At 44.4% G+C, this 23632-nt stretch overlaps 1 protein-coding gene across 2 annotated transcripts in view; it reads left to right on the top strand.

Moving 5' to 3' along the window:
• The window catches only part of LOC137433173 (kinesin-like protein KIF27), a 98140-nt gene extending 74892 nt beyond the window's left edge, over window positions 1-23248 (top strand). Inside the window, exons 11-19 of one of the 2 annotated variants that reach the window (XM_078783669.1) lie at window positions 5007-5215; window positions 5503-5688; window positions 13063-13170; window positions 14423-14599; window positions 20459-20641; window positions 21292-21498; window positions 21622-21841; window positions 21972-22139; window positions 22340-23248. In XM_078783669.1, coding sequence (XP_078639795.1) covers window positions 5007-5215; window positions 5503-5688; window positions 13063-13170; window positions 14423-14599; window positions 20459-20641; window positions 21292-21498; window positions 21622-21841; window positions 21972-22139; window positions 22340-22644 — 1763 coding nt within the window. In that variant the 3' untranslated portion in view covers window positions 22645-23248. The remainder of the gene's footprint in view (window positions 1-5006; window positions 5216-5502; window positions 5689-13062; window positions 13171-14422; window positions 14600-20458; window positions 20642-21291; window positions 21499-21621; window positions 21842-21971; window positions 22140-22339) is intronic. The other variant, XM_078783670.1, reaches the window with a different exon arrangement.
• Window positions 23249-23632: the final 384 nt, after the last annotated feature.

The following is a 23632-nucleotide window of genomic DNA, read 5'->3' on the forward strand; positions in this document are numbered from 1 at the left end:
ATAATTGGGAGCAGGCTGATTGGTCTGTAGTTGCAAGGATCTGTTTTTGCACCTTTTTTGTGTAAAGCGGTAATGTTTGCTGATTTCCAGGATGCTGGCAGATGACCTTGAGCAAAAGAGAGGGTGAAAAGAACAGAGAGAGGGTGAGATAGAGCGGCAGAGCAGGATTTTAGGACCTGTGGGCTGATGCCGTCTGGTCCAGTTGCAGAATCAGAGTCGAGGTTAGACAAAAACTCCTCCACCTTGTCAGGAGAGAAGGACACAGAGTCCAGGATCAGTTGGGTTCGACTGGGAAAGGTGGGAACAGAGAGAGATGGGTTTGGGACTAAAGATTTTGAGGCAAACACAGAGTTGAGGCATTCGGCTTTGTCACGTGCGATGTCAACTGTATGGCCATTTGAGGTAAGGGAGGGGATGGAGGGGGAACAAACACCAGAAACGGATTTGACCAGACGCCACCAGGATTTGGAGGAAGGAGACAGGTTTTAGAGTTCATTCTTGAGTGTGGAGAGATAGTGCTTCCTGGCACTTCTGAGGGTAGACACACACTTGTTCCGAGCTTGGTGGAAGGAACTGAGATTGCCTTCAGTTGGATTTGCCTTCCAAGAGGCAAAGGCAAGTTGTTTCAGGGCAACTGCCTCACCACAAGATTCAGTGTACCATGGACGGGAGGAAGGGTAAGACAACTGAAGACGAGATGGGATAAATCTGTGCATGAGAGAGAGCAGCTTGCTTTGGAAGAATTCCCAGGAAGAATTGATGTCAGAGGCATTAGAGATGGGAGACCAGTTGGGGTTGGGGGATTTGAATGAGGGGAGAGATTTGAATGGGAGGGGTTGGGGGGGAGTTATGAAGGGGAGGAGTGAGGGGGGAGTTTAGGAGGGGAGGGGCAAGGGGGGAGTTTAGGAGTGGAGGGGCAAGGGGGGAGATTAGGAGTGTAGGGGCAAGGGGGGTATTTGGAGGGGAGGGGCAAGGGGGGAGTTTAAAGGGGAAGGGCAAGGAGGGAGTTCAGGAGTGGAGGGGCAAGGGGGGAGTTTAGGAGTGGAGGGGCAAGGGGGGGGGGGTTTAGGAGTGTAGGTGCAAGGGGGGGGATTTGGAGGGGAGGGGAAAGAGGGGAGTTTAGAAAGTGGATGATTAATGAAAGACGAACATTGATAACAAATTGGGTTTGTTGTGATTTTCAAGTTAGCAATCCGATTCAGAACGATGGAGGAGGGGTGGAATGAATGTGAATTTAGACCATGTAGTGAGGGAGACGTATAAGAGATTGAATTTCTTTTTTTTGACGTGGAATGAGATGGAGAGGAATTTGAAAAAAGCCTTTTAAATAGGAAGAAAAACAGCGTGTTGTAATATACCACTGAATAAAACACTGAAGGGGAAAGTTTATACATATTTAAATAATATTTAAACAGAACCGTAGACAATCTTATATGCACAAAGTACCAACGGGGGGAGAGCTGAGAGGGACCACCACGAGTCACGTGGACAGGGCAAAAGGTGGATGGCAAGGAGATAATGGGGGCGGGGCGAACAGCACACCTGGACAGAAAGTACAGGATGAGACAAAGCACACGTGGAGAAAGGAAAATAAATGTTTTTGGTTATTTTTTTGGGCAAAACAGGGCAAAAGGTGGATGGCAAGGAGATAATGGGGGCGGGGCGAACATCACACCTGGACAGAAAGTACAGGATGAGACAAAGCACACGTGGAGAAAGGAAAATAAATGTTTTTGGTTTTTTTTTTTTCTTTTTTTTTTTTGGGGTGTGGGGGTATTTTAAATAAACGTATTTAAAACGTTAGACAAAGAGTATTATGTTCGGGGTAGAAGGGAAAAAACTAAGAGCCAAGCAAAACACGATGTAGGGGTCTTAAGTAAACAAACACCGATGGGGGTACAAGGCCACACACGCGGAGCAGAACACGATTAATTAATTACGAGTTACAGGAAATTCAAACCAAAACTAACTATAAACAAACAATAACGCATGGACGATAAAATAACGAGTGGAAATTTGACAAACACACGAATGAAAAAATAACCGCTTTGGATGCCCGGAGAGAACCAGGCCTCAAGGTCGGAAGCTTCAACAACTAGGCCGTGTGGCGCGAAATACTGGACTATTTTTTACAGGTGTGAAAGATTAACACCGATAATTTTCCAAGGGACACGCAAAAGGTACACACACGTAAGATAAATACAGTTTGGACAAAAATACAAATGTGACAATTACTTAACTTCGAGCGTGCGTGAGGATCGTGGAACAGCTTCGAAAAACCTTGACCGCCCTGACAAGATCTCGCGAGATCTCGCGAGATCAGTGTTGGACTTTGAAATGCTGTGGAGTTATTTGCCTCATTGTGGAAAATAATAAAAACTATAGCAAAGTCGATGGTGTGCCATTGCACCATCGACAGCATGCCCCAGAGGGCGGGACCAAAATGACACTGCTCTTGCACCTTCATGCCATGTGATGATTATAACTACCAAGTTTGGTGAATTTCTGCCCAACCCTTTTGGAAGAGATGGACAGACCGACAGACAGACTGACAGACGGAGCTAGCCAATTATAATATCTCCCCATTTTCTTTTCAAAAAGGACGTGGATAATATCCCGGGTTAGGGGAAGCAAAAACGTGTACTGCTTATGTGCAGATATAATACATCATGGTAATTTAGCTCAGATAATTCCAATTGCATGGCCCATAGGCTGACAGCAAAGGCCTGAAGCATATATATATTTGATAATAATACGAATAATCCAAGAAACTTCAATGCAGGAGCTATGAAGCCCTTATGTCCAAACTACAGTTTAAACAACTCTGGGTCACACACTGTGGTTGGAAAGAAGAACCTAAATTCTGATAACGTGACCAGTTGTCTGAGGTTGAAACTGTTCACAGACAAAGTAATTTGCTTTTGATCAGTGTGTGCACAACGGTCGATATTGTCATGTTTCCATGCCTCTTACGCTGCATGGCTGCTCGACAACCTACACGATATGATGCTGTAGTGAGTGGCAGTGTGTGCTCTTCACGAATTAACAGTTAACAACCAACCTCAAGGAAGTTTTTTTTTTTATTACTTTTTTGCTTGCTTACCCTCATAATTACCCTCCCCAGAGAAGTATTGCATTTGATTCCGTTTGTTTGCCTGTCTGTTTGTTTGTTTGTCCGCACAGAATAAATATGATTTTCTCTGCAACTATTGGTCCGATTGACAGGAAATTTTCACCGTCAGTGCACCTCCTCCTGTAGATTTTTAAATGATAATTATGACGTCATAGGCCAAGTGGTACAGGCGCCATCTTGGAAAAACCTAAAAATTTTGCACCTCCATGTCTCCGAAAGCGCTGCACAGAAAAAGTTCAGACCTAGCTCATTGTAAATAACTCTTCATGGGTAATAACATATGTTAATGATGATGTCATAGGTGCCTCCATTGTGACGTCATAATTTAACAAGTACAAAACTTCATCTGATCAAGATGAAATTTCTTGAGCGTCATCGATGGATAAATTGGTGGAGGAAAAATAATAATGACCTCATCTGTCACGTGGTTCGGCAGCCATATTTGTTTGAACAGAAAAGCCTTAAAAACTACTAAAAACATGTCCCCGCGAGGGTCGGCAATCTCTGATTGCTCTTTCTTGTTTATGACTTGCAGGTATTACCAACAAAGCTTCAAAAACAAATGACACCGATCAAGCACCGATTAATTTCTCGGGCGGATTGCTCCCCTATTTCCCGCAATTTGTTTTCCATCTCGGGCGGACTCTACTCTCTGTCGCTCCATTCCTCATCCCTCAGATCGGCAGTCTGCAGCCTCCTCACTCTCTGCAGACCTGGACAAAATCACAGACTGGGCAAACAAATGGAACATGTCTTTCAATCCTGATAAATCTCACACTCTTACGATGTCTCTCCGAAAAGACCGACTGGAAAACCCTCCCATCCACTTTCTGAATAATCCTCTCCAAGAAGTTCTGTCACTCAAACTTTTGGGTCTCACTATTTGCCATGATCTTTCCTGGGAAAACCACATTTCAAATCTGGCCTCCAAAGCCAGTCACCGACTGGGCATCCTCCGTCGTGCGAAGTCCTTCCTTGGCACACCTGAGCTCCTCACCACATACAAGGCTTTCATCCGCAGCTCTATGGAATACTGCTCTCCCCTCTGGTCTGGTGCTCCTGCCTCACACCTAGCCCGTCTTCACGCTGTTGAAACCAAAGCGTTCAGAATCATTGGAATCTCCCGCGATGAAGCTAACTCCAAGGGCCTTTCACTCACTCACCGCAGGCAGGTTGGTGGTCTTTCCGTCTTCTACCGACTCCTCTCTGGCCTTGCCCCCCCAGCCCTCTCTGGGCTCTGTCCCCCAAATATTCCTACAGGTCGCACAAGATCTGCCTGCAACCCTCTTATGGTTAAACTGCCAAAATCAAGACTTTCTGCTCACCTTCACTCCTTCATTCCTCTTTTCTCCCGCCTCTGGAACAAACTCCCTCACTCTCTTCAATCCCACTCCACCCTCCAGGTCTTTAAAACAGCTGTTCACCACCATCTCTTATCCTCCCCCATCCAAAACCTTGATCTTTTCTACCCCCGCTAATTTCGGTCCCCTTGTGTTTTATACCTCTCCCCTCCCCCCCCCCCCCTCCCCTTCCCACGCCTCCTGCCCCCAAGCCCTCTCCCTCCCACACTTCTCCCTGCTCTCAAATGTTGTGGTTGTGTGCTTCCCCTTTCTCTTCCCATCTTGTCTTCCGCTCCCTCTTTTTGTATATTTTGTTTGTGAAATAAATGTTAGCTCTTTCACGAGCCTCGATTCAGTATACAAAAAGAAAAGAAAAAAAAAAAGCACATTTCTAACACCTCTTCCCATGAGTGCATTTATCACTTTACTGCTTTTAATGGTAGCCATGGTCCCCATGTATCACCACATGCATTCTGTTGATTGGGAAATTTGGTGGTGATGAAGTGGCATGACCCATGTGCCATGTGATGCAGGTAAAGTAACACAAGAAATTAATCAGAAGTCTGTGCAAGGGCTACGTGTGACGGAGCAAGAGGCACAGAGGGCTCAATCCGAGCTGCAAGAAGCCCAGAAGCACATCCAGGAGGCAGAGCATTCGGGCTTAAGTTGCTATGGTGATGGGGGAGCCTGCCTGCAGCATGATTTACACTGCAGGATGAATGCCGTCAAGGCAAGTGTGCAGGTGAGCAGAATGCATCCATGTGGCTTCGAGGTTTCCACGTGTCCAACAGAGTGAACACGGAAGATATAGACTGAAAAAAAACAAACAATCATGATACATCAGCCCTTCAATGATGACACAACATGACATCTGCACTCCTAGGAGCAAATCCTTTTCTTTTCTGCTTCACTTCCTCTTAGAACTGCAAAGGTAGCAATAATTTTGGGAAAGGATGCTATTATTAATATACAGGGTGGGGGGTTTGTCGCTGATGATGTAAAGCTTCTCTCATGGCTGTTTCATTGCAGAAGATGCAGTGCCAGCAAGAGGAACGCGATCACTTCACGTCCCTGGAGATCCAAAGTGAGCAGCACTTGCATGAGCTGGAGAGTAACCTTGAGCTGATGCGCCGTCAATATGCAGTGCTGAAGCAGAAGCTTTGGGAAGAAGCACAGCACAAGCTCATCCTTGATTCTGAGATACGGCACATGGAGGCACAGTTCCAGATGCTCACGCTTTACGCACCTTGCATTTATTTCCACATGACTTACTCAATACACTACTTTAGTTGTTCTTAACCTTTTTGGCCCCACGACCCCATCAGACATTCTTGGTCAGTACCGTGACCCCCGAAACAAAAATTTATAAAATTTATTAAAACATGTCTTAAGACATGTGTCAATGGTTCATAGCAAGCCCGATTTATTAAAACATGTCTGCCAATACTCAGTCAATGGAATGGCTGAAATTGCTTCGCAGCCATCAGGCATTCAAAACGAGGACAAATGCTCGACAGGCAGCACCTCATGTCAGCGTCGATCATAAGCCTATTGCGTGCCTTCGTTTTCAGAGTTACCATGGTTGAGAATCCAGCCTAACAGCAATAGGTTGAGGGGGACTGGACCAATAGGGTCAGGGCCCTCTTCGAAAGAACAGGACAGTCCTTCCCTTTCAGCCAAAACATGGCGAGCTCTTGTTCCATGAAGTCACTCTTGAGGTGCGCATCTTCACGAATTCGGTAAAATTCAACCTTCGTAGCCACGTCAGTATCGCTGATGGCACCATCTTCAACAGAAAAGGGTCGGACGATCCACTCATCACGAGAGCGGTCGTCCAGTCCAGGGAAGTAACGTTCGATGGCTTCACTAATTGCCAGAAGGTGGGTTGAGATCTCCTCGTGGAAGTGGCATTCAGCATCTGGCGTAGCATCCAGGAGAGTCGTCATCTCAGGGAATATAGTCGTGTCTCCGTCCTGGACTCTTCTCTGGTAAAGGTGAATCTTCCTCCTGAACGTCACGAGCCGTGTGTAGCATTGGGAGGTTTCCTTGAAGTGACAGGTTCAAGGAATTCACCTCGGCGAAGAAGTCTGCCAAGTAAGCAACCTTCATCACGAACAGTTCATCCTGCATCTTTTCATGAAGCTGATTCTCCTTCTCGGTACACCATCTCTCCAAGAACAGCGCTATTTCCTCTCGAAGTTGAATCACACGATTGAGAACTTTACCACGCGAAAGCCAGCGCACCTCTGTGTGGAATATCAGAACAGTGAAATCGACACCCATTTCTTCACACATCACTTTGAAGATTCTTGAGTTTGTTGCGCTCCCTCAGATGTGGTTCACAATCTTCACCACATCTGAAAGCACTTCTCAAAGACCAGGAGGGAGAGTCTTCATCGCTAAAGCATGGCGAAGTATCATGCAGTGGGTGAAGGAGGCATGGGGAGCGACATCCTTCACGAAGGCTTTGAAGCCGGATCTGCATCCGACCATGGAAGGTGCCCCATCTGTACACACCCCGACAAGTCGTTCCCAGCCAAGCTCATGTTTGATGAGGAAGGCTTCCAGCATTCTGAACACATCTTCTCCCCGAGTGTTAGATGCCAATGGCTCCTAGAACAGGTACTCCTCCTTCATGGCTTCTCTGTCGAGGTAACGAACGTAGACTAGCAGTTGGGAACATGAGGCAACATCTGTTGACTCGTCCAGTTGCAGTAAATACACTGGACTGCTCTTCACAGCGCTCACTACTTGCAGCAGAATATCATTACTCATATCCGAGATTCGACTTTTGACTGTGTCATTCGAAAGGGAAATCTGCCTGAACTTGTTTGACTTCTGTTCCCCCAGCACCAACTTCGCTGCTTCGAGCAGGCATGGCTTGATAAGCTCTTCACCGATGGTGTGAGGTTTCTTAGTCTGTGTGATTCGATAAGCAATCCGGTATGAAGCCTCCAGCGCTGCTTCATTTTGACGAGCGCAGTGACCCGTCGAATCGATGCGGGAACCCTTGAGTGCGGCTTCTTTTCGTTTGAAATAGTCCGCGCCCTTCCCCGCCAGGTCGCTGTGACAAGACTCCAAATGGATCTTCATTTTGCTGGGCTTCATGCTCTCGTGGCTCTAACCCTTGGCACAGATAACACATTGCGGCTTGACCACGGATTTTTGAACAATGCTTGTGAAGCCGAACTTGAGAAATGCTTCACTATACGTGCGCTTCTTGGCAGACATGGCTCACAACCTGTGAAGCAAAATAAGACATGAGAAAGGTGATGAGGATGTGACGGAATGCACAAACAAAAGGCAAAATCACAGTAAAATTATCGTGAAAATGGGTAAATGTAAGGCCTACTCTACTCAGTTTGGCCATGCACGAACGCTAACACACGGCAGTTGACAAGCATGAGCCTCGATCGCACATGATCCAGGCCACACACAGTTCGTGTGCGTATACGTATGCGCATACGCAAACAAAATACTGTGTGTGGTACTGTGGTATGTACCTTTGTTAGGTTCCTAAAAATGGGCTCAACAAATTGATATGTTATTTATGACCCCTTCATGACCCCCAGAAAAACCCCAAACTACCCCCATGGATGTCACGACCCCCAGGTTAAGAAACACTGCACTACTTAATGGCTCCTGTATTGGTACACTGTACTCCTTACTCTGCATCATACAAGTGCATTAAGCTCTTTACTCAGCATCGTGCTGCTAAATGTGCAGTCACACTATAACGTATAGCAGTAACTTATGCCGACGGATGTGAATTTTCACCAACACGCTGGTGTACGTTGACATAAGTTAGGGGTAGGTTTGGTATAAGTTGTATACGTTAAAAGCACGCTGGTATAAGCTGGCATACGTTGTTGTACGCAGAGGCCGAAATAAATTTTTGTGCATGCACAAATATTTTGGGCGTATGCCGACGTCCTCTTCATAGGTTAGGCATATGGTAGGCAGATGCTAGACATACGCTAGACATACGTTAAATACGTTAGAGGTAGGTTACTCATACGTCGAGATATGTTGAGATACGTTGGCATGAAGGTGTACCGTACAGCTAACTTATTGATAACCTATGAGTAACTTACTTCTAACCTATATCTAACCTATATCTGACGTATCTGCAACGCATATTGACGTATTCAGACGTATTAGACGTATGTCTGACGATGGAGTAACTTATTGAACGTGTTTCTACCGTACAACTAGCGTATTATTGGCGTTTCGCCAGCGTTTTGCGGTCACTGTATATATGGGGGCCTGTGAGTAGCTCACCATCACTTCTCCACCTGTCATCAGAGAAGATGGAGGATCCTGAGAGGCTGCAACAAGAATGGCTAGTCGTTCTCCAACATCAGTATGACATCATCGAATTGGCACTTCACCAGATCCGTGCCAATAGGATGAGGAGGAGAAGAGGTCAACGACGGGGGAAGGTCTGGGTCAGACCATGGATCGGGAGGCGACGGCAGTTTGGCCTGTACGACCAGCTTCTGGTGGAACTCCGAAACGAGGACCAAGCATCTTTCAAGAACTTCATGCGGATGTCCCCCGAGATGTTCGACGAGCTGCTAGCCAGAGTGGGTCCCAGGATCACCAAGCAACAAACCTGGTACAGGGTTCGTTTTCTTGGGTGCCATGTTGATGTTGATAGCTCGCGGTACGTAGAGATCGGCGCCGTATTTATGCAGAACGTCACGTGATCGTCGGCAACACGCCGAGCGCGCTGCGCATAGGTTTCTCATAAGTTACTCATACGTTGGGCATAAGTCGAGAACGCTGTACATACGCTGGCCATACGCTGGCCATACGCTGTGATACGCTGTCATAAGTTATATATAAGTTAGTGATAGGTTACTAATAGGTTAGACATACGCTATGTATACGTTCAATACGTTATGCATACGCCCAATTTATTCATGCTGTAGAATTTTCGATGCTTTTTTGGGCGTATGCCGACGTGTTGACATTATTTTATGATTTTTCATACGCTAGATGTAAGTTTCTCTAAAACGTCATAGTGTGACTGCACCTTTAATGTATCGGTACATCACACAAAATATACTTTGGTTGTTTTAATGACCACTCTTACCCATTTATCAGTGATAATGCAGGACGAAGAGCTTGGGCGACATTGACGTCGCTGCCCACACCCAAACCTCTACCCTCTCCATAACCCATACCCATCCCCTTAATGCAAATAAAAATATTCCCATGTCACGCTCACATCCACAAACTTCAGAAGAAAAAGTATGGGAAGTGCAGAGCTGGTACAATAAATTTACAAAAGTTTGGATCATCAAAATGGCGGTATACAAGATAGGTGCAAGAGACATTTTGCCTTAAGAAAAAAACATCAGCAAAATGAATTTGGAGGAAGCTCAGAATAGTCAATGGCAAGTAGTAGAGGAAACGAAAGTGAAAAAGTGGCTTAGAAATTGATTTGAAAATCATTTCATGTTATAGACAGGCATCCAGTGGGAAGATTTAGGGCATGGGGTGGTGCATTGGGAAAGGGTGGATGCCAGCTGAGATTTTCCTGAAATGGGTCATTTTAACCCCTTTTTTTGCCAAATTGATATTTTCAAAGATTTTGTAACTTTGGAGGTAGTTTTCAGATATACCTTGCAATAATATTTCATATATTTTATTTGTTATAAGTTTCCAATACCTCATTTCAAAGCTTGTGATGTCATACCCCTTTTACCATGTACACAGCAGCTAGATTCCATCCCAGTCATTTTAGTTCCGATATTTCCATAAAGGTAGCAGCAGCGGTGCAGCTGAATAATCCATTGTCTTAAGATGGTGGATTATGACATTTTTGAAATTTCCAAATTTTCAATAAGTCATGATAATTCATCAATAGAATTCTTGTAATGTGAGGTAAGTAATGCATGCAGATGAAGGTCTTTGTAATTGTTACTTCTTTTAAACTATAACAAACTGAAAACGAAAGTGAAAGTAGCAAAGGGCGGGGCCTAGCCTAACATGTGCTCTGCACAGTGAACATACATGGTGAACACAGCTTGGCATGCATACACCTGCTGAACTACATGTATCTCTGATGAGTGAGAGACAGTTAATTGGATTTTACTAATACTAGGCCTGTTTTGGTGCTTGAAATAAATCTTCCAGATGAAAAGATGACAGTGCAAAGTTACATGGTGTCCCAAAGCTATAAACAGTAGTAGGCCTAGCCTAGCTGTCCCAATTTTCCTAGCCATTTCTTTCCGGATCTCTCATAGAGATGGCGGAGAAGGAGCTACAGCCAACATATGAATTAGTTGTTGCCGGCGGGTCTGAGGATTTGATGAGGGTATGGATTTCTACCGGCAGGAGCACCAACTCCATGAACGCAAACCATGAAGAGGCGGACACCAGGATCATCCTGCATGCCAGGGATGCGACACTACAGGGCTACCAGGGATGTGTCCTTCAATGCCGAGACACAGATGTCCTGGTTGTGGCACTGGGCCTACGAGATCACCTATCTCCAGAGGTGTGGTTCAGTTCAGGATTGAAATCCAAACGTCCCTTCATCCCCATCCATCAGATCTCACTACCAGAAGACCAAATTCAGACAATTATTGCATTCCATGCACAAACAGGTTGTGACACAGTCAGCCAGTTCGCCGGTATAGGGAAGAAGACTGCGTTGAAAGTGTTCACTGAAGAGTCAGCATGCCTCCAGAAGATGGGGTCTACAAACATCAGTGACCAATTGATCCAAGACGCTGAGAAGTTTGTGTGCAAACTGTACCTAAAAACCACCCCTCTTACGGCAATTGATTAAGTTCGCCGAGAAATGTTCCTTCAAGGAAAGCGTTCGCTTGATGCTCTTCCCCCCTCCAAGGATGCACTGGAAATACATATTCGTCGAGCAAACTACCAATGCCTTGTCTGGAAGGAGTCACTAAGCCCAGTGCAAGATCTGCCTGATCCAACAACCAGTGGATGGAAGAATGATAGTAGTGGAAACCTCGTTCCCAATTTGATGACCCTGAGCCCTCTTCCAAAAGCTTGCAAGGAGCTTGTGAGCTGCTTTTGCACATCTGGTTGTGGAAAAAGATGCGGCTGTTTCCGTGCAGGACAAAAGACCTGCATTAGTGCTTGCACTTGTAGGGGATCATGCACCAATTCACAGGATGATGATGAAGACGTGTAGGTAGTCGGAGCCCCGGTTCAAACTATGTTATCCGTAGGTTGTTGGCAAACAGAATAAAGTCTCAAACAATACTAGGAATCTTGACCATGGTGGTTTGGAGACATTTTCTAATGCTGCTATAACATCACACTTAACAATTCCATGTACCGGTAAATACAAAACAGAGGTTTTTTTTCACAATTTCTATGTATTTTTGTAGAAAAGGTTAATTTTCACCCTTCACTAATTGCCCACAGAGGGGTATTACATCAATCTTCCCTCACTAAAAACTGCTCTTCTATGTGAGGATTGATAAATAAAAGCAATTAGAACCAGTAAATTTAGTTTTATATGGCATTTTGCCTATCTATTAGAAAGTGAGAAAATTATATCTTTTTGCCATAGGTTGACCTTTGACCCCCACTGTAACCATGGTAACCCCTTAATTATATATATTTTTAAAAATACTGAGATGCATTTTGTAGGCAATATCATCAGCAACAAAATGATGAATAAAAACCCCATGTAGAGTAAAATGGCTGGGCAAATAAATGGGATATTGTTACAAACATCTTTTCTCTTTTTCAACACTTCGGAAATACTGATTTAGCAAAAAAAGGGTTAAAAATGACCCTTTTCGAAAAAACCTCAGCTGGCATCCACCCTCCCCCGATGCACCACCCCATTCCCTACCTGTTTCCAGTGGATGCCTGGTTTTAACATGAAATGATTTTCAAAATGAATTTTTCAGGCTCATTTCCTCTACTAAAGAGAGAAAGTCACCATGAGGCCAATGAGACCACAGAAGGGAGTATAGATAGCAGAGAGCAGAAGGAGATATGTGAATAAAGCAGATCCCTCATGTATTCTAATATACATACCAATTACTGTATACTCGTTATGTACAGTAAGTACTACTGTTTGAAAAGGGGGTGGCAAGGAAATCAGGGAGGCGCTTGTTTGTCTGTCTCCGTCAATTTTGTCCCTCGGCCCTGCTGTTGGTGTTTCTCCCTCCTCTCTCTCTCCTGTTCCTTTTGCACTGTTGCACCTTGATCCATTCTGTGTTCTTGCTCTTCTATGAACCTAGACACCGGCCTTGCTCTATCACCATTCATCATATGTCTGTGTAACTAGATTTATATTTTATTTGATTTATCTCCCATTGCTTTGGTAGCTCTTGTTTCTCCCACATTTGGTATGGTTGGACTGTAGTCAACAAGTTGCCTCCACAACTGTCATCGCCATTTTTTTTGCTCAATCAGGAGCTTTGAAACGCACCAAACAAGAAGTTATGGTGCATATGAATGCATAAACTCCACTTTTATCCCACTTCACGTGCACAATTATAGTTACAAGTCTCACTGCAATTTTTGGTAACAAAGTCTATAAGCATAACAAAAATGTTTTACTTTGTTCCGCTTCTAAATGCTTTCCAGGTTGAGCAGAAGAAGAAACAGCAGCAGAACGTGCAACAGGTACAGGTGAACTCAGATGGACACAATGGAAATGTAGAGGGTTCGGTGAACTGTACCAAGGAACAGCAGGTCAGTTTATGTTTCTCTTTACAAATATCCTGTTCAAATATGAGTGTGCACGTGGCTCGGGTTCGAGTGGTTTTACTGGAAAAATGCATAAAATGGCTGCAGACATCAATACGGGGTGAGAGCTAACTGAAGTAAAATAGTAAAGTTGATTTTACTAAACTTGACTTTCAAAATGGTGTGAATACTAAACGAGGCCTTTTGCACATGCACCGTGTGTGTGTGTCTCCAGTCACTCCGTCTGTCTCGCAGGGCACTTTTAACCTGCCGTTACTAGCGCAAAATCTGTCATTCAAATCGTCTTTTAAACATAATTTTCAGCATTTAGATGACAGAGTGGCAATTTCAAAATGGTTAACCATAACTGTTCTGTTCTTAAATGCAAATCAGAATCACGAGAAATATCCGTGGATGAGAGGTGTTGGGTTCTTACCATTTCCTGTTAATACAATTACCTGGCAGCAACATTTGATATAACATACACACACATACACACACACACACACACACACACACACACACACACACACACACACACACACACACACACATACACACACACACACACACACACACACACACACACACACACGGACGACATTTCTCCTTTTACCAAATGATGCAAAAATATAGGATAATTTCTCGAGTGAAATAATCATTTTAAACTTACCCTTTTTTTTTTTCCCTTTTTTTTATGTATACTGAATCGAGGCTCGTGAAAGAGCTAACATTTATTTCACAAACAAATCAACCAGACAAACAAAATATATAAAAGGAGGGAGCAGAAGACAAGATGGGGAGAGAAGGGGAAGCACACAAACACAACATTTGAGAGCAGGGAGATGTGTGGGAGGGAGAGGGCTTGGGGGGAGGAGGCGTGGGATTACCCTTAACATTGACAAGCCCCAGATATGACCTTCTCATCGGTGTTAACAAGCACCCAAACCAGTTGCGATGCTCCCCTCTGGGGAGTCCCCCTGAATGGGCCCACATCGTCATGCATTTTTACAACACAGGGTGCAAGATATCAATATTTTGTGTGAGTTGTTCAGAAAGTTATCCAAAGCTTTCGTTGTGCAGAGGCACACCCCTTTCTCTCAAGTACGTTCTCCAAGTATTTTCGGCTTCATTCAGAAGCTTTGTGTCACAATTTTTATGATTACGTCATTTTGAAAGTCACGTATTGACTTTACTATTGACCCAACACTGCTCATGTATTGGGGTATGAACTGAATGTGACCAAATGTGTGTGCAGAGATTGGATGAACAGCGACGCTGGCTCGACGGTGAGGTGGAAAAGGCTTTAGAAGAGCGGCATAAACTCAGGGAGTTACAACAGGCACTGGTACAGCGAGAGGAAGAGCTAATGTGGCGAGAGGCCCTGCTGCAAGAGAAAGAACAACTTGAGATCAAACGCATCCAATCCAGTCAGGTGTGTTCAGAAGCTCCTTGTTGCACTTGCTGTGCAAGCTGGGCTCCGAGTAGTATCTTCCAGTTTGTGGGTATGTCAGCCGCTTACGTTATTGGGTTTTAGACTGAGAATCCCTTCTTCCATGATACACACGTGTTCCTATATATTGCACAATTCCTACTGTACACTTTTAGAAATCCTACTCCTTCGACCTTTTACACCTCTACCATGTCTTTGTCTTCTTTAATGTGTACAAGTATTCCCATGTTATTGTGGGATAGGCCGGGGGGAGTTATGGTGTTGTGCTAATTATTGGTAGGGTTTAAGGATAATTTTCCCCAGTGCGTGCTTTCCCTCTGTAATTTTCCCTTAAGTTTTGCTGTAAAAACACCTCCTTTAAACAACAACAACCGCCCACAAAGGCCAAGGAAGAGCCTGTTGGACTAAGCCCCGCCCAAAGGACCTAATAGGTGAAAGCTCACCCCCGAGAGGCGGAGAAATGGACGGTCAAGAAAAGCCGTGAGGCCACTCCCCGAGGGACGTGATTCGACCGTGGGATGTGGGTGGGGCGAACTAAGTGGCGAACAATATGATTGGCTCTCCGGAGTGAAGAAGATGATTCTCTCTCTTGGCTTGAACAAAAAGGCCTGTCCTTTCTCTTTTGGCCATCTTGTGGACCTGGTGCTGGGAGTTTGGAGCGCTTTGCTGTGATGGCAGTATTCTGAAGAGGTTTCGGTGACTGCTGAGGATGTGGTGGGTTGTGGTGGGTTGAAGTTCATCCAAGGGAGAACGAAAGAGGTCCGTCTTCACAACTTGCCTCGCGACCCTTGGCGACTTCGGCACCATCTTGTGTGCTTCCCGAGAGGGAGTCTCTGAGCCTCGTCACCACCACTCGCCTCAAAAAGGGCCAAATGAGGCCAAAAGATAAGTGCCGGCATGAAAATGGATTTTATTTTCATTTTTCATTTTATATTCCCCTGTCCGTCTGTCTTTGAGTCAGCATGTGGGGATCCTCAAAGTAGACATTAGTTTTTACCTTACCTTTCTTTTTCACCTCCTTGGTTTAATTTCATTAAATTATTTGTGGTGCATTTTAGTTGTCGTGTTCGTTTATTCGTTGTGGGTTTGGGAATAAACCTGTGTGTTTCGTCAGATAAACGTCTCTCATCCTGTCAATCTGGCGCGTGTCAAAAATAACCGCCATATATTCGGCTGCTCGCCTCAGGAGTAATAAAGCTGGTTCAGCTATTCGTCTAAGGCTGGTCTTAACTAGCTACGGACAGGACAACTGGTGTCAGGAGAGATACTCGAACCCTGTGGGACATTCGGTGTCCTGGGTGGGGGTGCGACACCCGCTGAGCAGCAATTGTGCTCAGCTTTTGGAATCCAAATTTTTAACGATCACCTCTCTCATCAAGTAGGAGGTGATCGTAATGCAGAGGTGTCTAAATTGGTAGTAAATTGGTGTCAGGAGGACGTGGAACGGGCGTTGGAAAAGTAAAAAAAAGAAATTAATTTGGAGAGGTAAACAAGAGAGGAGCGGGAAAATAAAAGAGGAGCGGGAAAGAGCCGCTGAACAAACACAATGGCGGAGCGCCTGGAAGGGACCGAGATGCAAGGAAGCTAGCTGCGGGTAGATTCAGATAATGAGGATAGGGTTGGAACCTCCCCCGTCCCTAGCGTCCGAGCCCCCACCCCCACAATGGCGGAACCGGAGACGCAGGGAACATGTCCGATGACTTTCCAGGCCATGTTCGAAAAATTAATGAGGAGAATGAGTGAACAAATGAAAGAACAAATGAATACCCAAACTGAACGACTGGAGGGTAATATGAAGGAGCAAATGAATGAACAAATGAACGAATTGAAGGGAGAATTAAAGGAGCAAATAAATTATAACAATGAGCGATTGGAGGGCAAAATTGATGGAATGGAAAACAAAATTGATGGAATGGAGGGCAAAATGAATGCCCAAAGTGAACGATTGGAGGGAAAAATAAATGACATCACTGATCAAATGAATGAAATAAAAGAGGAGATTAAACAGGAACAGTAAACTGGAGGAAATGGAATTGAAAATAGGAGGGTAAAACCAAGGCTGTTCGAATGGGGGAAAATTTGGTCGACAAAATTGGGGCAACAAATACAAGGATTGACAAATTAAATGAGGACCTGGAAGACTATCGCACCTGTGTGGATGCCAGAATGCACCAGCAGATTGAGGAATGGGGACTTTTGAAGCACCATGGCGGTGGTCTGGCAGAGGAGGTAAAGGGGTTGGAAGCCCGTATTACAGACCAATAGTGGGTGTTTTAGATAAAGGCTTGTGGGGGTCACAATTGATTGGGGCAAAGTAAACAGAAGGATCTTTTATAAGTAATATTTATTCATCCCTACTGTCTACCTTTAAAACAATAATACTGATTAAAAGAAACCCTGAATGACTTTCCTAAGAATCCCCAAATTAATAAAGTAGAAACGTCACAGATATAAATGCAGCTATGAATTGACTCAGGACTTTCAAGGTAACCGTTTTGTAATATAGGCCGAGCAGGTTCTAAATGGGTGAAGGGTCAGCTGTAAACACGTTCAAAAGGATCTTGTCAAGTGGGTGCGCACAGGATAAATCTGACAGGCCAGTCACATTGCAAAAGTCCTCAGAGGGTGCAGCTTTTTTTCACCAAAGTATGCAGATGAACCCGAGTCCACAGATCAAGTTGTGTGAGACGTTGAATTTGGGACTGCACGCTGTGAAGGGTGTGCAGTCCCGACAGGTGAGATGGCAACAGGTGAGAGGAGAGTGAAGGAACAGGCAGGCTGCCATCTTGATGCAGCCAGCGTGATGCCTGCTTTGAAGTCGTCTCCGAGACAACAGCAGGGCAGAAGATTTGACAAGTAGACTGACTACTAGATTATAGTGACTAACGTACAGTGGGGTGAAGTTGGTTCTTTAGTCAAGGAACGGAGTCGCTGAACTCTTCCAGGTTCGCATACAGAAGACTCCCGATTCCATCTTTACTGGTTGAGCTGGTTTTTAAAATGAATTCTGCCACAATAAATACAGTGCACAGCCGTTCCTTTTCTCTGTCGGCATGTTCCCTCTCTCCTGTCTGAAGCTCGTTTTCTATATTTTGCAAACTGTCTGCAAGCCTTTTGTCTGCTCTGAACCAAAATGGTTTATTGCTGGCATGGTCACAGGCAGCTGTCTGGTTCTTCTTATCACATGGTGTTTATCTTTTCAAAGCCTTGCCAGAGCTTTGGCACAGTTCATTGCAATACAGCACGATTTTAAACAAGCCAACTTGGACATAATAATTTTACCCAGTACAGTTGACTTCCACATTACAATTGACTTTCACCCACAGCACAATTGCATGTTATACTGATCCATAACAATACACACCCACACAACATGCACACAACACCGGATTTGACTAAAGATATTCTCTTCTTTAAATGTGGAACATCAAGCAAGGTGGCAATACGTATCATTTTCAAAATCTTTGATACGCTTCTACCAAGGTTGGAATCAAACCGACGACCTCCAAGACTCAGAGTAGACACTCTAACATTTACCGCCACTGAACATGGTTACTTTTTGTTGAACAGAGGAAAGTTGGCTGTTGGGTAATAGTCTGGAAATAATTTGATAAGGAGAGAGAGAGAGACAGAGACAGACAGAGTTTTGAAGTGAGTAGAGAAACAGATCGGTGCAGGATTTCCTGTGACATTAGAGTTGGGGTTTTTTTTTTTTAACTCAACAGGGAAAACCAAAGGTATGGTCAAACAATATCATCCATAATCATAGATGATGAAAATAAGTAGCTCAAGGAACAAATCAGTAGCAGGATGCCAAAGGAGACATGGGTTGATGTAGAAAAGTGATCAGGTGGACGGTACATGTAGTGGTTGTGATATGATCTGTGAGTCGAGGGCAGAAGCTGTAATGTAGAAACAGGTAGTGGGGGTTTTTTTTTTTTTGAACAATGGTGTGGTCTACCGTGGTTAAAAGTATATGGACAAATGAAGTAGAATACTGCAACCCATGACTTGATCGGTATTGTGAAAAATTATTGGAAATGATTCCTGGTGTCTTCTCTGCACTAGAATCATTTAAAGCCAAATTTGAAAGTTTGAGAACATTGTGGTTTTATCGTCTCCCCTGTCAGCACCCACTGATGACATGCAGTCGTGGCCAAAAATATTGGCACACTTGCAATTGTTTCAAATAATGCACCATTTCTTCCAGAAAATTGTTGAGATTTAAAAAATATTTTGGTATCCACAAATGCATTTCTTTGGTTTGCAGTGGAACAAAACAAAATAAAAGCTGAAAATATTACTAAATCTTCGCTTATTCCGCACAAAAATCCTAAAGTGGCCCGGACAATATTATTGGCAACTTTTAGAAGTTGTTAGAAATAATTAGATTTCAGGCAGGTGATTCTAGTTTACTTTGGAAATGAACTCACATGTGGTGAGTTGGAGGTGCTTGCAATATAAAAATCATTCCTTCAACCAGTTTGAATGGAGAAAAGGAGTCATTCTGCTGTTTTTTGTCACTGTGTGTACCGCAATGAGCATGGAGAAAAGAAAGAAAACCAGAGAATAGTCTGAAGCGATCAGACTCAAGATTGTATTCAAGCATGGACAATCTCAAGGCTACAAGTCCATCTCCAGAGATCTTGATGTTCCTGTGTCCACCGTACGCAATGTTATCAGGTAAGGCCCATGGCACTGTAGCCAACCTCCCTGGACGTGTCCGCAAGAGAAAACTTGATCGAAGATTGCAGTGAATAATTGTTTGAATGGTGGAGAAAACACCTCGATCAACTGCCAAACAGATTCAAGCTGACCTTCAGACACAAGGTATGACAGGTAGGTTCAACTCGCACCATCCGTTGCCAACTCGATGAAAGCGGGTTCTATGGTAGGAGACCCAGGAGGACCCCACTGCTGAGAGAGAGACATAAGAAAGCCTGACTGGAGTTTTCCAAAACACTCCTGAACAAGCCAAAATCCTTCTGGGAGAATGTCCTGTGGACAGATGAGACCAAATTTGAGCTTTTTGGTAAAGCACATCATCTCTAAGTTTACAGAAAACAAAATGAAGCCTTCAAAGAAAAGAACACCTTCCCTACAGTCAAACATAGAGGAGGTTCAGTGATGTTTTGGTGTTGCTGTGCTGCCTCTGGCACTGGGTGCCTTGGATGTGTGCATGGCATCATGAAATCAGGAGATTACCAAGGCATTTTGGAGCACAATGTTCAACCCAGTATCAGAAAGCTGGGTCTCCGTCAAAGGTCGTGGGTCTTGCAGCAGGAGAATGACCCCAAACACACTTCAAAAAACATGCAGGAATGGTTCAAGACAAAATGCTGGACTGTTCTGAAGTGGCCAGCAATGAGTCCAGATCTAAATCCTATTGAACACCTGTGGGGAGATCTGAAAACAGTAGTTGGGAGAAGGCATCATTCAAATCTGGGAAAACTGGCGCAGTTTGCACAAGAAAAGTGGGACCAAACTGCCAGTAGCGAGGCGTAGGAAGTTCATTCATGGCTATAGGAAGCGCTTGACTGCAGTTATTTTGTCCAAAGGCTGTGCTACCAAATATTAAGTCTCGGGTGTCAATAATTTTGTCAATGCCATTTCTTTTTATTTTCTGATTTAAAAGGATATATTAAGTTCTGAATCAAAAACAACGGTTCTGCAATATTTTCAGTGAAATAAAGAATTGTGGAGACCAAATACTTTTGTCAACTTCGACTTATTTTTAGAGAAATTTGAATAGTGATTTGAAAAAAGTGCAAGGGTGCCAATATTTTTTAGCCACGACTGTAAACGTGTACAATTCACCCTTTTCTTGCATTGTGTGACCAGACCCTGAGTAACGACCAACTGCGCATGTCATCCCTCCTGCTCTCCTTGGATGAATCCAAGGCTTCTGTTAGCGATACGGGGCGAATCAGTGGGAAAACGCTGGAACAAAACCACCTGGAACTCTTGGCTCAACGTGCTGAGGTGGAAGTGAAACTCCAAAAGGGAAACGTCTTATCCAAAGAGGTAGTATTATCCAAAGAGGTATCGGTCCTACAATCTCATCACAATGCTACATCCCCTAGTTATTGTCTCCGCCATATTATTAATACTACGCCTGTGACTGAACATATACTTGCTCTTTGTTACTCTGCGCTAATATAAGCCTTCATCACAAGCGGTTGGATATGGAGGTACAGTATTCAAATGGTTGAATTCCCGTAGCATCACAGTGGAAGTATTGATTACTGCGCACCACGTTTTGCTGAGAAAGCTGCGAAACTTTGTGTGGAAGTTTCAGAGCCATCACAGGCATCGGAAATGTCGTTGTATCCATTTGGCTCCAGTAGCAGAGAAGCGGGTCACCCTTCTGTTTGGGATGCCCGGGAGCAGGTCACCCTCCTTCGCCAGCCATTCTCTCCCCCAAATGATCATGTTACTTCTGGGTTGCTGACTGGTTTAATGTTGGCTAACCATACAGCCAAGGAGCTGCTGCTCTTTGCCACGTCTGATGAAGCCGCCTGCTTTTTGTTGAACTTGGAAGTTTTCTTTGCTAGATTATTAAGCTGTTGTATAATTTTTACTTTTAGCATGTTATGCGACATTAATGACACTGACAATGATGAAGATACAATGCCATTTGCCAACATTCATGTGTTGTGCTGCATGTCACACAGGACGAGCACTACCTGCTGCAACTGGACGAAGCCATCGAGTCACTGGACGCCACCATTGCTTACCGCAACGAGGTGCTTAGCTCCCGACAAACCGCACCTAAAGATCCCACTGCAGTCCTTCGCCAAAGTTGGGACAACATAATGGGACACCTGGCCAACCTGGCCACCAAGGAAACCCACCATCTTCTGTGCAAGTACTTTGACAAGGTTGACCTTCAATGAGGCATTACCTCATGCACCTGCAGAACCCCTCCGCTAAGGTTTTCTCAATTTCTTTGCACACATTGCTGCAATAATCCATCCCATCATTATGTTTTGGTGGACCTCCAGGTGGTATTGCTCCAAGAGGAGAAACGGCACCTTCAGCTCTCCTGCTCCCTGCTGGAAGCGAAGGCCGAGGAAAGCGAACGACTCGTGGCCGAGTTGCAAGTGGCGATGCAAAACCTCTCCTTGGAGAATGAGCGTAAGCTCACCACACAGCAGAGTGAGCATGACTGCAGCCTGCAGCTGTTCATGAACCACGCATCGACTGCGCACTCACTCCCAGCAGGTGAGCACCACAGCACCACAAACATTTTTAAAAGGCCATACTTTTAATAGTCACAAGGTGTACCGCCTCTCTTCCTCCACCTCAGAGCATATGGCAATTCTCCTCTTGATATTTTGGTCATTTTATCCAGCAGGCGAAAGTGAGAGCTCTACTGTCATTAAATATTATGAAGACAAGGTGCAACAACTGCAGAAGGACCTCGTCTTCTACAAATGCACGAGTCGTGAGCTGAAGCGTAAACTGCAGAAAACGTTTCCAGAATCGCGTCGCTCACAAAGAGCCTCAACCAGCCTTCCAGGTGACGTTACTCAAATTTTTCCCTTCGCCTACCACTCCCAACATTCCCCTCCAGCTGCACAACAAATAAACAAAAAGAACAAATTATTGACAATTTTGGAAATGTTCCGGCACCCAAACTAAATGATTTTGGAAGTTTGAAGGAACCAGATTATCGTTGTCACAGTTGGTAAATACTATCGTTGGTCCAATGTGATGCAGATGCGTTAACGTCGGACCGCCCATCACTTGGCGAGGAGGTGCAGCCCGACAGATCGGACGACATTGACCACGGACAGGAGGAGGTAAAAGATGGAACATTAAGCAGCTCCATTTCCAAATCGAATATGGCTGAACATTCATCGAGTGTCAGCGGCAACGAAGCGATCTCTCACTTGCCACCTCAGCGTGCCGCCCCTGTTCCGGTAAGAAAGCTATGGCGAGAGCCTCGTCAGGTTCCCATATCCAAAATCAAAGCGAGACGTTCCGGCATCGTCCATAAACCCGAGGCTCCTCAGGATCCATAAACTAAGCAAGAGATGGTAAAGAAGAGCACAAAGTTCCTTATCACAATCCCACGGGTGAAGCCTCACTGTGTGCCTGGGTTGTCATCCGTCCTGGCAGATGCAAGAAAATGCCACCAAAGCCCAAGTTGTTTCCTTCTGTTGTATTTTATGTGACTTGACTTTCCAAAGATTTTACAGTTTCACTGTTTAAATAAAATGGCTTGGGGTGTGGGAGGTGGAGTTTAAATTCCTTTTCCGGTATAATTGAAGGTTTTAAAATGCACTTTAACAATCTGAAAGACAATACCGTACATGCATGCAGCTTCATTCATTCACTGAGAAGTCATTTCAGACATGTTGGTACTATTATTCCAAACAATCAATTATTTTAAATGCTTCATTTGTTGCCATTCTGAAAGAGAAGGAAATATTTTTAAGCATTTGCTGTTTTGAGGGTTAACTATTACATCATTGGAGTGATGTAACCTTTGTTATTTCCCCATTTTTTATTTACCCATGTCATGTGATGCCTTCGACATGAGCCTTGTTCATTAAAACAACTACCCCGAGCACAGAACAGGTCACACTGCCTTCTTCTTCTGCTTCCGGTGGTTGTTATCTCTATATATGTGGGTTTCAGAAAGTGGAATGGAGACCTCCCAGGTCTCAAAGTATCCTCCTCCGCTTTGGTGAGGGATCACAGTTTATGGAACAAGCTTTTTTTTTTTCAGAGTTTTGCTCCAAGGGTTCTTTTCAGGATCATCACCGAACCCCAGATTGCCTCCAACTTTTTAGTTCATTTGTGGTAATGTTCCCAAGGATGCTTAAGATCTCGAAGATTCGTCTTTATAATTCCCGTTGCCCCAATCATCACTGGTACAATTTTGGCGCTTTTCAGCTTCCAGGATCTTTTCACTTCATTCTTGACGTCTTGGTATTTGGTGCTTGATTCTGCTTGTGTGTGCTTCTTCTTCTTTAAATGCAGCACATGACCGTGGGTAGCATCATT

The sequence above is a fragment of the Myxine glutinosa genome, chromosome 8 (genome assembly GCF_964187855.1).
Source record: "Myxine glutinosa chromosome 8, kmMyxGlut1.1, whole genome shotgun sequence".
NCBI classification, from domain to species: domain Eukaryota; kingdom Metazoa; phylum Chordata; class Myxini; order Myxiniformes; family Myxinidae; genus Myxine; species Myxine glutinosa.